General features: G+C 45.3%; 1 protein-coding gene across 3 annotated transcripts in view; it reads right to left on the reverse strand.

The window, feature by feature from the left end:
• Positions 1-2,031: 2,031 nt before the first annotated feature.
• The window catches only part of LOC310992120 (storkhead-box protein 2-like), an 89,997-nt gene continuing 78,728 nt past the window's right edge, over positions 2,032-13,300 (reverse strand). For all 3 annotated transcript variants that reach the window (XM_083980114.1, XM_083980115.1, XM_083980116.1), the window contains exons 3-4: positions 9,458-11,879; positions 2,032-2,925 (exon numbers count right to left, since the gene is read on the reverse strand). In XM_083980114.1, coding sequence (XP_083836240.1) covers positions 2,718-2,925; positions 9,458-11,879 — 2,630 coding nt within the window. In that variant the 3' untranslated portion in view covers positions 2,032-2,717. The remainder of the gene's footprint in view (positions 2,926-9,457; positions 11,880-13,300) is intronic.

Here is a 13,300-nt window from a genome sequence, read left to right on the forward strand (position 1 = left end):
ACTCCCACTATATCATCACTCTTTATTATGATTATTATCATGGCTTCACTGACCATAATACATATAGCACCAGGAGTGAGAGCGGCTCAGGGATCTCAGATTCACGCTGTTGTGGACTTGACAGAAACGCAACGCAACACGCTTTTGTGTTTGTTTTACTGTCAATCCGTTACCTCTGGACAGGAAACGCTTGAGTGTAGAACAAGCTTCCGTGTGAAACTCAACGAGGATGTGGCGACCTCTGGTGTCCACCGGACGCAGCTGCATCACATTTTCACTCTGCCTGAAACAAACTGTCGCTCTATTTCACTGCTTTAACTGGAATCAAGGTGCTTTGACTGAAATGTTGTTGAGCAAACATTTCTTCCTCTCTTTCTCTCTCTCTCATCCTCTTTTCACTTCATTTGTACAGAAAATAGATGGTGAAAGCTTTTAGTTGGATTTTCTAGACCAGTGGTTCTCAAACTTTTTCACATCAAGGACCCCTAAATTGACACAAATTAGACCCCCATTGGACAAAATTTTGAAGCAAACACCATTTGTTCCGAGACTGAATAAAGTTTTCTACATTCAAATTAGGGCCAATGGCGTGGATTTTTGGAAATATTATGGAGAAATTTCTGGAAAAAAGTGGTACAATTTCTCCAAAAACCTTCAAACATTTTCTAGGAAGAAGTGGTAAAATTGAAAAACAAACAAACAAAAAAAGTTTAAAATTTTCTAGAAAGAGTCGTAAAATTTCTAAAAATAAAAAAAAAGTTTAAAAAAAAATCTAGAAAAAGTGGTAAAATTCTCAAAAAAATAAGTTTAAAGAAATCTAATATATATATATATTCTCAAAGAAAAAAAAGTTTAACAATTCTAGAAAAAGTTGGGGACCCTCTTCAACCCTCTCAAGGACCCCTGGGGGTCCCCGGACCCCACGTTGAGAACCACTGTTCTAGAGGAAGGGTTCACTGAGGTCCTGATGGCATACTGTCAGTGAGTCTTTACATGTGAATAGTGGAGGTTTTAATATCTCTGTGATGTCCATACTGTCCCTGCTCAGGTGTTCATGTGAGCAGGTATTTACAGGTAACCTCAACATACAAGGAGCACTTGTTTGGACGACTGGACAGGAATGAGGACCAAGGTGAATAAATCTGGACTGACTGAGCTCATGTGAGTAAAGATGCGAGTACATCCATGTTTTATACTGATTTGGAACTTGTGAGTTTGTATGGCTGCTGGGGCTTGATGGTGCAATAACAGAAATAATAATAACAATAAATACTATCAATAAAAATATGTAACAGAATAATAATAATAAATACTGATAGGAACTTGGTAATTTTGAACAAGATTAGTACGGTTACCTGAGCAGTCAGTATGAATACATGTCCAAGCTAACAGGACAAGCTCTGTGACAGCTGACCTCAGCAGGTTGTATGGGAACCCATCTGGGAATATCAGTTCATATATTAATCAATTAATATATCAAGTTTTGATTTTTGGTTTTTAATTCAGATTTGTTTTGTGCCTCAGACTAAACACTGGAGTTTTCCCTCAGGGATCAATAAAGTTTTGCTTTCATTCATCCATCAGCTCCATCACTTATGTTGGGATCGGTCGCTAATCCATGTACGCAGACAAACCACCACTCACACTCACATTCACATGCATGTCTTTGGATGTGCAGATACACACAAGAACTCCACATACAGAGTTCCAAAAGGAGAACTTCGCTGCTCCGAGGCGACGGCGCTTAACCTGCTCTGACAGAAACCAGCGTGTTGCATATGACGCAGCTGCATCCTGTGGACACGGAGAAAGAACGTAAAGAGAAGAGACAAAAGTGAAAGATCTGAGCGGTCGGACGTCAAAATCCCATCATCCCTGGAGGCTGCACCTCAGGCCGTCTGCACACGTCACCACAACCGGAGCCGCTCACATTCGCTCTATACGGACGTGGTCAGTCGACGGACCGTCCCACCGCCTTTTCTTTCTTTTTGCATTTCCTGTCGCTGCTGCTGCTGCACCTGGCAGGGTGTGTATGCCGGTGATAGATGTTGGAGGAGAGCTAACAGAGAGCTGCGTTGACCAGTGAGTGAGTGTGTGTGTGTAGTGTCAGTAGTAGCAGTAGCTGGCAGAGCTGCGTCTCTTCAGTGTGCGATGCCAGGACACACCACTAGAGGGAGATGTACTGATCTGAAAGCAGCTGGAATGGGGGTGGAAATAACATGACCTGAGATTACAGATTATACAAACATAACCCACACACGCACACACACACACAAGCCCACACGCACACACACATGCACTCACGCACACACACACACACGCACAACTAGAACCCACATAAGTGAAACAACACGACAGCAGTGTGTGACATGTTCAAGAGTCTGCCCAGTGGCCTGGTGTGTATGTATGTGTGTGTGTGTGTATTTATATATTTATATATATATGTGTGTGTGTGTGTGAGAGAGTAGTTTCCTGGTGTTCTATATATGTTTGTGTCTGTCAGTGTATGTGTGTGTGTGTGTGTGTTAACAGCTATAGTTCCACAGTGGGCCTGTCGCAGCTCCACTGGTTCAGTCAGTCTGTCAGTCTGAAGGTGTAACAGTCCTTAGGGGGCGGAGCTATTATTTTCTGCCCCTCCCTCCCCTCCCCTCCCCTCCCCTCCCCTCCCCTCCCCTCCCTAAAGCCCATTGGCTGTCAGCATTCTGTGTCCCGCCCCCTCAGACGCTGGTGATTGACGCAAGGCAGGCGCTGGGCTTCTGCAGCTTCTCTGGTTGGCCGCCAGCGGGTTCTGGGATAGTGCGGAAGGAGAAGGGGGGGGGGGCGTTGCCGGTGGTGATGCCGAGGTGGCCGGGGCTCAGCGCCAGGTTCTGCCGACGGTTGCTCTCCACGATGGAAGAGGTGTTGGACGCTAGGCTCTCCCGTGTTCTGCAGGAGACACAGAGACGCACAGTGAGACACACACACACACAGAGAGCAGGAAGTGGACAATAGCTGCCACGTGACCTCCCTCACCCTCACATCTGTCCCAGAGGGTCAGAGGGAGGATTACTCTTTAAAGGGATAGTTCACCCAAAATTCAAATTTCACTCATTATCTACTCACCCTCATGTCGACTAAGAGCTGTGAGAAGTTTCAGAGTCCTCCGTTCCTTCTCTGAGTTACGGGGGGGTCCGCGCAGCAGTATTTGTCCATATAATGGTTGTCAATGGATACCAACTTTCTTCATCCAAAAAGACACACCATAAAACATCCAAATACCTCCATACTGCTCGTCTGTAATGTCCCTCTTGTATTGAAGCCCCGACATGAGAAATTGTTCCGCGCGTGATTTGCACTGACACAGGAAGAGCAGTGAACTGAGACACTGGGAGCTTCCGCTACAAACAAGCTTAAAATATAGACTTTTTTTTTCGGAACAATTTCTCATGTCGGGGCTTCAATACCAGAGGGACATTACAGACGAGCAGTATGGAGGTATTTGGATGTTTTTTGGTGTGTCTTTTTGGACGAAGAAAGTTGGTATCCATTCACAACCATTATATGGACAAATACTGCTGCGCGGACCCCCCCGTAACTCAGAGAAGGAACGGAGGACTCTGAAAATTCTCACAGCTCTTAGTCGACATGAGGGTGAGTAGATAATGAGTGAAATTTGAATTTTGGGTGAACTATCCCTTTAATGAGCAGCTGGATCAGGACCTGCTCGGCTTTGTCAACGTGAAAACAGATTTGTGGAATTTGAAAGTTCAAAACTGTTGGACTCATTTGCTTCTCTGTGACCACAGCCGACCTGCTCTGTCCACGCTCTGCTCACACCACTCACATTCTGAAGTGCATCTTTAGCAGCAAACCGTTTGTAGTTACAACATGTTGACCTGTGTTGTAGTTAAAAACAGGGAGTCGCAGGTATTATTGGGCAAAGTCCTAATAACAAGGAATCATGCAGCACTACAGCTGCTGCTGCTGCTGCAGGGAGGAAGGAACATTCACTCCTGAGGGAGCTGCTAGTGGAGAGAAGGTCTAAACTCATCTATGGGTTTTCATCTATCAGACTTTAAAGGGATAGTCCGGCATAAGTTTAACCCATGGTCTAACACACCGTGACACTAAGCAAGACCCCCCCTCCAGAGATCCAGTTTGCCGACCACTAGCTTCTCTAGTTGTAGCAACTTCAGCAAAGATCGCACGATAACAATACACTGCTGTCTATTCCTCCACCAGCAAAAAGTCACTCTTAGACACAAATAATGATCAGAACAGCACCAAACTTCAGCAACATTACAAACATGGTCCCATCCCATAATACAAAGCATCAAACACCTGCTGGCTTTGACTGGTTTCTATTGAAAAGAGAGGAAAACCAAACTAACCCACTCTCCTCCAGCTGCTGGCTAGTTGTGGAGAAGCCCTGACGAGTCGATTACTGAGTGCATCAATGTTCCTGTCTGTCTTCCCTCTCTGTTTCTAACAATAACTAGTGAGAGTCGAGTTGAGTTGTTCAAACTGTCACAGTCAGAAAAACTGCTGCATTTTTGGAACCAAACATCACTGGACTCCTGACTTTTCTACTGCACTCGGTAATCAACTCGTCAGGGCTTCTCTACAACGAGCAAGCTGGAGGAGAGTGTGTGAGTTTTGTTTTCCTCTCTTTCAAATAGAAACCAGTCAAAGCTAGCAGGTGTTTGATGCTGGGACACTATTTGTACTGTTGATGATGTTTGATGCTGTTCTGATTATTTTTTGTGTCTATAGCCCTATTCACACGGGATTAGTATTACCTGGGGACCTCTGGTAATTTGTAATAATTGCGGAGGACGTCTGTGATCTTAATCCCGTGCGAATGCGCCATGTCAGTAATTTGTAAAGTAAAAATTTCCCCGCAAATGACCGACTATATTTCACCAAAGACCGACGTCCCGTGGTAAAACTAGTCCCGTGTGAATCTGCATCTCAGTAATTGAGGGGCATTTTTTGTTCTTCCCCGGTTGAAACCATAGCTACTGTACGGGTTGAAACATGGAGGCTGCGGTGGAAATTATGAGCGGCATTTTCGAAGGCGTTGCAGGTGCAAACACGGGCTGGTATCGGTGCTGGAGAATATTTGAATAAACTGCTCAGATCCATAAAAAGAGCGGAATTTCGGAGGATATTGAGATGGACATGCGGCTTTCAACAGACTTACTACAAATGCCCCGTCGGCCCGTTATTGCGACAACAACTGCACTGTTGCGAAGTCACATTGCTGCTTTGACATTTTATTTACATTTGCTTCACACATGGATGTGACAGCAGCGGATGTTACGACGTGCACAGCTTTGACGTCATATCGGAGCCTTAATGTCAGTCAATTCGAGTAAAATTACAGACTTCACTTTTCCCGTGCGAATGCACCGCAAGAAACACAGACGTGTGGGGGGTAATTTACAAATCACCAGAGGTCCCCAGGTAATACTAATCCTGTGTGAATGGGGCTTATGAGTGGCTTTTTGATGGAGGTTTGCTGGTGGAGGAATTGACAGCAGTGTAGTTATCATGCTGTCTATCTGCTGAAGTTGCTACAACTAGAGAAGCTAGTGGTCGGCAAACTGGAGGGAGGCCTTACTCGGTGTCACAGCATGTAAACTTAGGCCGGAATATCCCTTTAACACACCTGTTGATGGCTTGCTTTTCTTTAAGGTGGACTGAGCCTGGTTTTGTTAGATTAGAAAAGAAGAATGAACATTTCATTCTTGCATCACTCACTGTGATGTACAGAGCCAATATCACCTGTATGTAACACCTAACTGTCTGTAGTGACAGTTAATGATAATGATGTGACGGTGGGTGAAGATTCATGGCATTTATCTTTAAACAGAACCACAAAAAAAAAAAAAAAAAACCCAATACAGAGTTCCTACACATTTGAAATTTCAAAATTCCAGACCCTAATTTCCAGACTTCTCGGTAAAAACATTCAAATAATTTGTGACATTTTTATATGTGTATCATGTAGGAATAAATTATGCAATTAATCGTTTGTTTTCATCATTCTGAATTTGCATGCCATTATGTCACCAAATTATTTCCAGGAGATTGTAGCTAATACAAAATAATTAACCCAAATAACTTCAGATAAGACCAAACCCAGATAAGTATTTCCATACAAATAAGACCTGGATGTATAAAATCGAATTCCATACTTTTCCATACTTTCCATACTTGCGTAGGAACCCTGCCAATAGAAACGCAGCAGTTCCATGACCACGGTAAGATCTGGTGCACATGTGTTACAGGAATGTGATTGTTAAAATGCATCAAAGACAAAGACACAAGCAAGTAAGCACCTTTCCTAATTCCCAGCGGGAAAGTCAAAGAATGGATAAATAACTTACAGGCTAGTCTGTAATGTAATAGATAAAAAAAAAGTATTAGGCCTATTGCTTTTTCAAAAAAAGAAAAAGACAAAAAATGCAGCACTTCAGGAACAGCTTTGAACTTTCAATCAAATTTCTGTCATTTGTGTTGAATTTTTTATGCAACGTGACATTAATCAAATTTACTGGCAGGTTTATTTCTAAAATATTTCTATTTTTAGCCTCAAAGTTAGCCATACCTTAAACAAGTCCTCACCTATTTTAAATGAATAATGATTTGTGTAAAGCACTTTTGGTATCTTAAAAGGCGCTATATAAAACCAATCCATTATTATTATAATTATTATTATTATTTTCAGGTATTTATAATGATATAAAAGATAATCCATAAAGAAAGATATAGTAAGAAATTAAAAGATTAAATCGCATTAAAAAGGTGACTTTTTTTCTTTCCTATATTCCAGTATGCTCTACAATATAATAAGTGTGACATTATAGATGCTTCCATGTCTATCTGTGCATCCATTTGAGCAGCTCATATACCTGTAGTTGTAGCTGTAGCTGTATTTACCTCTGAGCTCCTCATCACTAGATGACAAAGTGACCTGATCACACTGATGGTGATGTCCCAGCACAAACAGGAAGACAGATAAAACCTAAAGGTTTGCACTTGCACAATTCAGCCAGCGCATCAAAGAGGGTCACAGCTTTTGTTGCAGGTGATTGGTGTTTATTGAAAGACTGTAAATAGAATCCAAGGTTTAAAGTTAGTCAACACCTTTTATTGTGGAGTCGAATCACATGACAGAGAATGTTGTATGTTTCATCCTGTGTGACAAATGTGTTTGACCAATTTGCTCAAAGTGTTTACAGGTTATTGCAACTCCTAGTGCCCATTTGTGTACGTATTGTGTAGTGTTTGCATTTTTCAGTCAAGTTGAAAAATTGATTGATAGATTAATTTTTCAATATGTGTGTGCTGAACCTACACTGTGGGTCATTATATAGTCACATCACTAGAAGTTTAGGTGTTTTATTGAGATACGATTGTTTGTGCAGTTTCATCAGAATAACTTTCTCACAAATGTCTTCAAGTGTCCAGGGTTAGTGAGTGTCATCAGGAAGGGGCCGTGCGTTTACCACTGGCCATATCTACACTCTGAATGGGAGTTATCAAAGCTCTGTTGAGACCTCATCACCTCCAACCTTGTCAGTCACTCATTTCAAGTCTTCAGTGATCACATCTTAGTTTCTGCTTTTTACACAAATAAACAGTGTGGTCGTTCAGAGCAAATCAATAGACAGGGCTGCTGCCAGTGTATTCATCTGTGTGTGTGTGTGAGAGAGAGCAGAGTGGTTGAGGGAATCATGGCACTGTCTACAGCTCAGTCAGTTCAGGTTTTATCCACCTGAAATAGTCCAATATTACACTATTATTACACCTGAGACTGAGACAGAGTAGCTGGTCCTTCAGTGTGATCAGGACATATTAGTGATCCTGTCTCCAGTCCATCCTGAATGTGTCTTTGGTGCTGAACTCAGAGGTTACAGAGGTCACTGAGGTTACACAGAAAGTTTCAAAACACTGTGAAAGGACAATTACTGAGTTCATGGTAAAGCACAATACTGGCTGCACAATCCTGCTGGTTTTATTCATGATGTGGTGTTTTTGTTTTTTCAATACAATATGGTAGAAAAGCTGACATTTTAAAAAATACATCACAATAAACTATAACATCTATCCTTACCTTTAATTATAGTAAGTTAACTAAATTAAACATAACAAAAGTTTTTAGTGTCACCTCAAGTGAAACTTTAACTCTTGTATTCAGTCAATTTTCTTATTATCATCATTAATTGAAATTAAAAAAAAGAAAAAATATCAATTAAGATCATGGAGTTTGCATGGAATCAGAAATTTAAAAAAATGAGAAAAACTGTCTGTAACAAATACAGACGTTCATTAAATTATGAATTAGTTAATAATTCATTAGTAAAATGTACAGTAAAACCTGTAGATTTACTTTAGCAGTAAATTAACAGTAAATTAAATTTAAAGGAATACGCCAACATTTTTTTTTCATGTCTTGCCTCACTCCCGAGTCCATGACCAGCAGATAGACACCATCCTTTCGACTGTGCGTGCAGTAACAAGGGAGATAGAGCCGTATCGCCTGTAATTAGCTTAGCTCAAACACTGGAAGTGTATGGGTAGTGTTAGCCTGCCTCCTACCCAAGCTGAAATCAGCAATCAGAAGCTGATTTCATTTTAGCTCTAAACTCTGTAAATATATCACTTTATCGACATTTCAAACATTTTTAGGTGAGAAAGTAGCCGTTTAGATCAGCAGTGTGTCGTTAATACCAACTGTTTACAATTTTGTTCGGACAAATCGGCGCTACTCAAGCTAGCCGTTGTGACCAACGCACTTCCGGTTACTTTCACAAAATAAACCACCCGTTGCCCTTTACATACAGAAAACCATGACGATAGAATTTGTGCTTTTACTTTGAAATAGGAAGCTAACCTACCCTCGATGTAGCTAGCTTGAACCAAAATAAACCGTCTTTGCTTGAACCCTCCGTTTTGACCGATCTCGCCCCGTTAGCGGCATTTGACCGCTCAAGATGCCTTACCGGAGAGTTTTGTCAGCTCTGAGACGAAGATCGGCCCGCCCGTTTCCGTTTAGAGTTGCTGAAGAGTGTCTCTGATGACTTTAGGTGGAGGCAGATACACTTCCAGCGTTTGAGCTAAGCTAATTACGGGCGATACGGGTTCTCCCTTGTTACTGCATGAACAGTCGAAAGGATGGTGTCTACAGTATCTGCTTGTCATGGACTCGGGAGTGAGGCAGGACACATAAAAAAAATGTTGGCGTATCCCTTTAATAGAAAATACTAATTTCTTCTGACTCGAAAAAATGAAGTTGCAACAAAGAAAAAAAACGAAGTTGAGTCATATGAGTAAATGTCAATGTAAATGTTTGTCTAAACTTAAGGAATTTTCTGAGTCGTACCAAATCAAACTCTAAATAATAAATGTGAAACTAATGAGAGTCACATTTTGCAGTGGGCGTCATGTGGTTCAGTGTATATGCTCTCACCGTGGTGAGTTGAATCCACTGTCAACAGTGACAGAGCTGGAGTCCATACTGTCCAGTCTAGCAGAGTGGGCCGACTGCTGGTTCTGACTGGACTCGGGGTGGTTCTCTTTAGCACCAGGGAAGGTCAGGGTTCTTTCAAACCTCCTCTGTAGGTCCCTCTCCTTCTCTCTCTCCAGCAGCCACTGCATGGTGCCCGCCCCGCCCCCTCCCATCCCGACCACGCCCCCTCCGGCCTTCTCGTTCTCCCCTCGACTCTTAGTCCCTCCCTCCTCCAGCTCGTCGTCGTCGGAGACGTTGTAGTAATCGAAGGAGGCCTCTGCGGCGCTGCCGGCGGGCTCGGCCCCCGGCGGGGGCACGGACGGCGTGGCCACCAGAGGTTTGGGAGCGTCGAAGGCCTCCTGGGAATCAAGTGCATCGCAAGACGAGGACAGAGTGGAGGAGGTGAGGGTGGGGGGTTTTCTCAAGGAGCTGTAGCCGGGCAGAGGGAGGCTCGGAGGAGGTTTGAAGAGTGTGTCTTTACTAAAGATCTCCTTACGTTTCTCCTGCCCAGAGGAGGCACTGTGGGGAGGGCGTCCATTAGGAAGGGCTGGGTCTGGGATAGAGAGAGGTATTGGAGGCAGGCTGCCACCCTTAGGCCCCACCTTTAAGTCCTCCTTAGTGTCTTGAGGGTGGGGTGCTTGTCTTTCTGTTTGTCTGTCAGTGTTGCTTACTTTTAATCCGTCATGGCTACTTTTACCCAGAGTTCCCAGTGGGTTGGCTGCAGTGAGAACGGCGTCGGAGGAACCGGAGCACTGGAAGTAATCGTCAGGAGGTAAGGAGGCGGGCAGTGGTTTGGGGGAGTATGCGGGCAGGCTGTCCCTGCTCTTACTCTTCTCTAAGCTCCTGCCGCCGTCCATCCCCAAAGAATCTCCGGGCAGCTTCGCCGTGGGGGGCGTGGCTCGAGAGTAGTGAGAAGAGCTCTGATTGGCTCGCAGGGTGCCGTCGTCGGTGTAGTAGCGGCTCCGTTCATCGTAATAATCGGGCGGTCCGATCATCCCGGCTCCGAGAGGTCCTTTGGAGTTGTCCATGGACCGGGAACGTTCCTTGGCTTTGTCGCTGCGTTCGTTCCTGGACTTCCTCTCCTGGGTGTGGGAATGCGAGCGGTGGACTTTGGAGTGGTGGGCTGAGGGGCCATGGCTTGGCTCGGGGAAAGGCATTTCTGTGCGTCGCTTGGCGAGCTCTCCGGACACGTCCCACTCCGGCGTGACGGGGAGGTGGGAAGAGTCCAGGATGTTGGGGTTGCTGTGCGCCAGGTGAAGCCGGGCCCGCTGGCGCTCCATCGCCAGGGCGTGTTCCCTCGGCGACCGCGCCAGCGAGGACGAGTAGGCTCGGTAGTCCCTGTCGGCCAGCAGCTCCAGGTGGGAGCCGTCGCCGGGCTCGCCGCGCGACGCCCTCGTCTTGCTGTGCGAGCGGCCGTGTTTGGTCTGGGATTGCTTCCTGTGTCTGCCCCCGCTCCTCCTGCTCCTGGAGCTCTGATTGGCCGAAGACGCTTTGCTCCTCTGAGCGCGCTCTTCTTCGAGACGCTTCATGACCGCCGTGTGCCTGGCGAGGTTCTCTACGGTGAGGTCGGGGTTGATCCGGCGGATGATCTCCATCTCCACGTGGCGCGGCAGCTGGCTGGGTGCCTCCTCGTCGCGCAGCGGCCACTCCTCCGGGGGGAACTGGGCCGAGAAGGTGGCCAGTTGCTTGGTCTTGTCCTTCTTGAAGCTCAGACGGAACAGCTTCAAACCAAATTTCCGACTTCCTGTACCGCTTCCTCCACTGGCTTGTTTCTCGTTCTCCGCCGTCCCTCCCCCGCTTCCTCCCCCTCCCCCTCCTCCGCCACCGCCTCCGCCTCCCCGGTGCTTGGTGAGCGTGTCCGTCTTGAAGGGAAACCCGAGGGTGCTGCGGCTCTTCTCTGCGTTGCCTCCCGTTTGGGGAGGTGTTTGTGGGGAATGCGGGGATGAGTACGCCTCCCGGTGGTCTTTGGGGGATCGGCGCTGAAGCGTGGTGTGGTGACTCGGGGGGTCGTCTCCACGGTAAGCGTTGTTGAAAAAAGAGTCCCCGCCTCCCCCGCTGTGGTTTTGGCTGGACTTGGGGTGCGTTCGGTCTCGTACGCCTCCAGAGGTGGACGGGGTGATGGTGCCGGAGAGAGGAGAAGTACACTGCGTCTGCTGATGCTGCTGTTGGTTCTGATGCTGCTGCTGCTGCTGCTGCTGGTGGCGCTCGATGGATCTCTCGTCTAAGTGGTACCACTTGGAGCTGGTTCGGATTAGGCTTGGAGTGATGAAGTAAGTCTGAGGGGTCACGATAAAATATCCGTCTGGTGTTGGGTAGATCTTCCGCTCACGGACCAGCATGCTTAGCGTGTGGTGCAGAACCTCCTCTGTTGGCGTGGGAACACCTGAGCAAAAGAAGAGATGAACAGAAGTTAGACATGGGACCTTTAACACAGATTCTGACACAGGAGATTTAAATGATGAAGTTACCCCATCAAGGGCCCCTGGAAAAAATGTATCCGTTTTTTTTAACACCTTTTATGGAACAAAACATCAACAACACCAACATCCAAAATGTGTCATAAACAGAGAAACACCCAACGCCTGATTTTTTCTTATGTCGACAAAGAATCAGGAAATGGTTTCAAAATTAAACAGAAGACTTGAAACTTAAAGGAGAATTCTGGCCATTTTTGACCCCTAAATCGTTGTCCTGATGGTCACCCAGTGTTGGGGGGAGCAAAAAACGCCACTAAAATTGATGCAGGCAAACCGGAGTTACACCATGGCTAGACGGCGCTAGGGATAGCCACAACGCTAACCTATGGGGGCAATTCTTTCAACCACAACAAACACTCAGAAAACAATCAAATATCTCTGGTACATGACTGGAAACATGTCTTTCCAGGATGTTTCAGAGTTCGGCTGTCTGAGGTGAGTGGCTACATGCAAAAACACAAAGTTTATACTGTTTATACTGTACACAATATGAGTTAAGTGGTGTGTCATAAGGATTCCAGTCATGCACCATAGATATTTAATTGTTTTTTGGGTGTTTGTTGTGGTTGAAAGAATTGCCCCCATAGGTTAGCGTTGTGGCTATCGCTAGCGCCGTCTAGCCATGGTGTAACTCCGGTTTGCTTGCATCAATTTTAGTTGCGTTTTTTGCTCCTCCAACACTGGGTGACCATCAGGACAACGATTTAGGGGTAAAAAATGACCGGAATTCTCCTTTAAAGAACATGTTTCTTATCCATATACTACTTTCTTATATATTAGAATACACTGTACACTTCACAAAAACAAACACACATACTGAAAGAGCACTTTGCAATCTGAGAACAGGTCTGTACAGAGGCTGCATCCGTCCATAGTGATGATGTAAAAGCCTCTCTGACAACAGAACTAGACACCAACAGCCCACGTGGTTGGTTCCTCACAACCACCTGCAAAGCCTTCATGGGAAATTGTTTAAATAAAGGTAAAAATACTTGGCAGGTGATTGGATAAGCTACCTGTCATGTGACGTAGAAGGAGAGCGTTGGAAAGGAAAACACAACACAGCACCAAAGCAGCTGGTATCAAGTATGTGATTCTTGTTGCTCACCGTGAGGAAACCTAAGCTGTAGCTCCTCCCTCATATTCTCCAGCCATGTCTGGAACTTTCACAAACTAAAAATCCAACCTTCATGCAGAGACTGTCAACTGCTGGATCGTTTTGAGAAAGAGTTCCCTAAAGCAGTGGTCCCCAACCACCGGGCCGCGGACCGGTACCGGTCCGTGGATCATTTGGTACCGGGCCGCAGAAAGATGAAATGAAAATGAA

This window comes from Trachurus trachurus (assembly GCF_905171665.1).
Source record: "Trachurus trachurus genome assembly, chromosome: 10".
Lineage (NCBI taxonomy): Eukaryota > Metazoa > Chordata > Actinopteri > Carangiformes > Carangidae > Trachurus > Trachurus trachurus.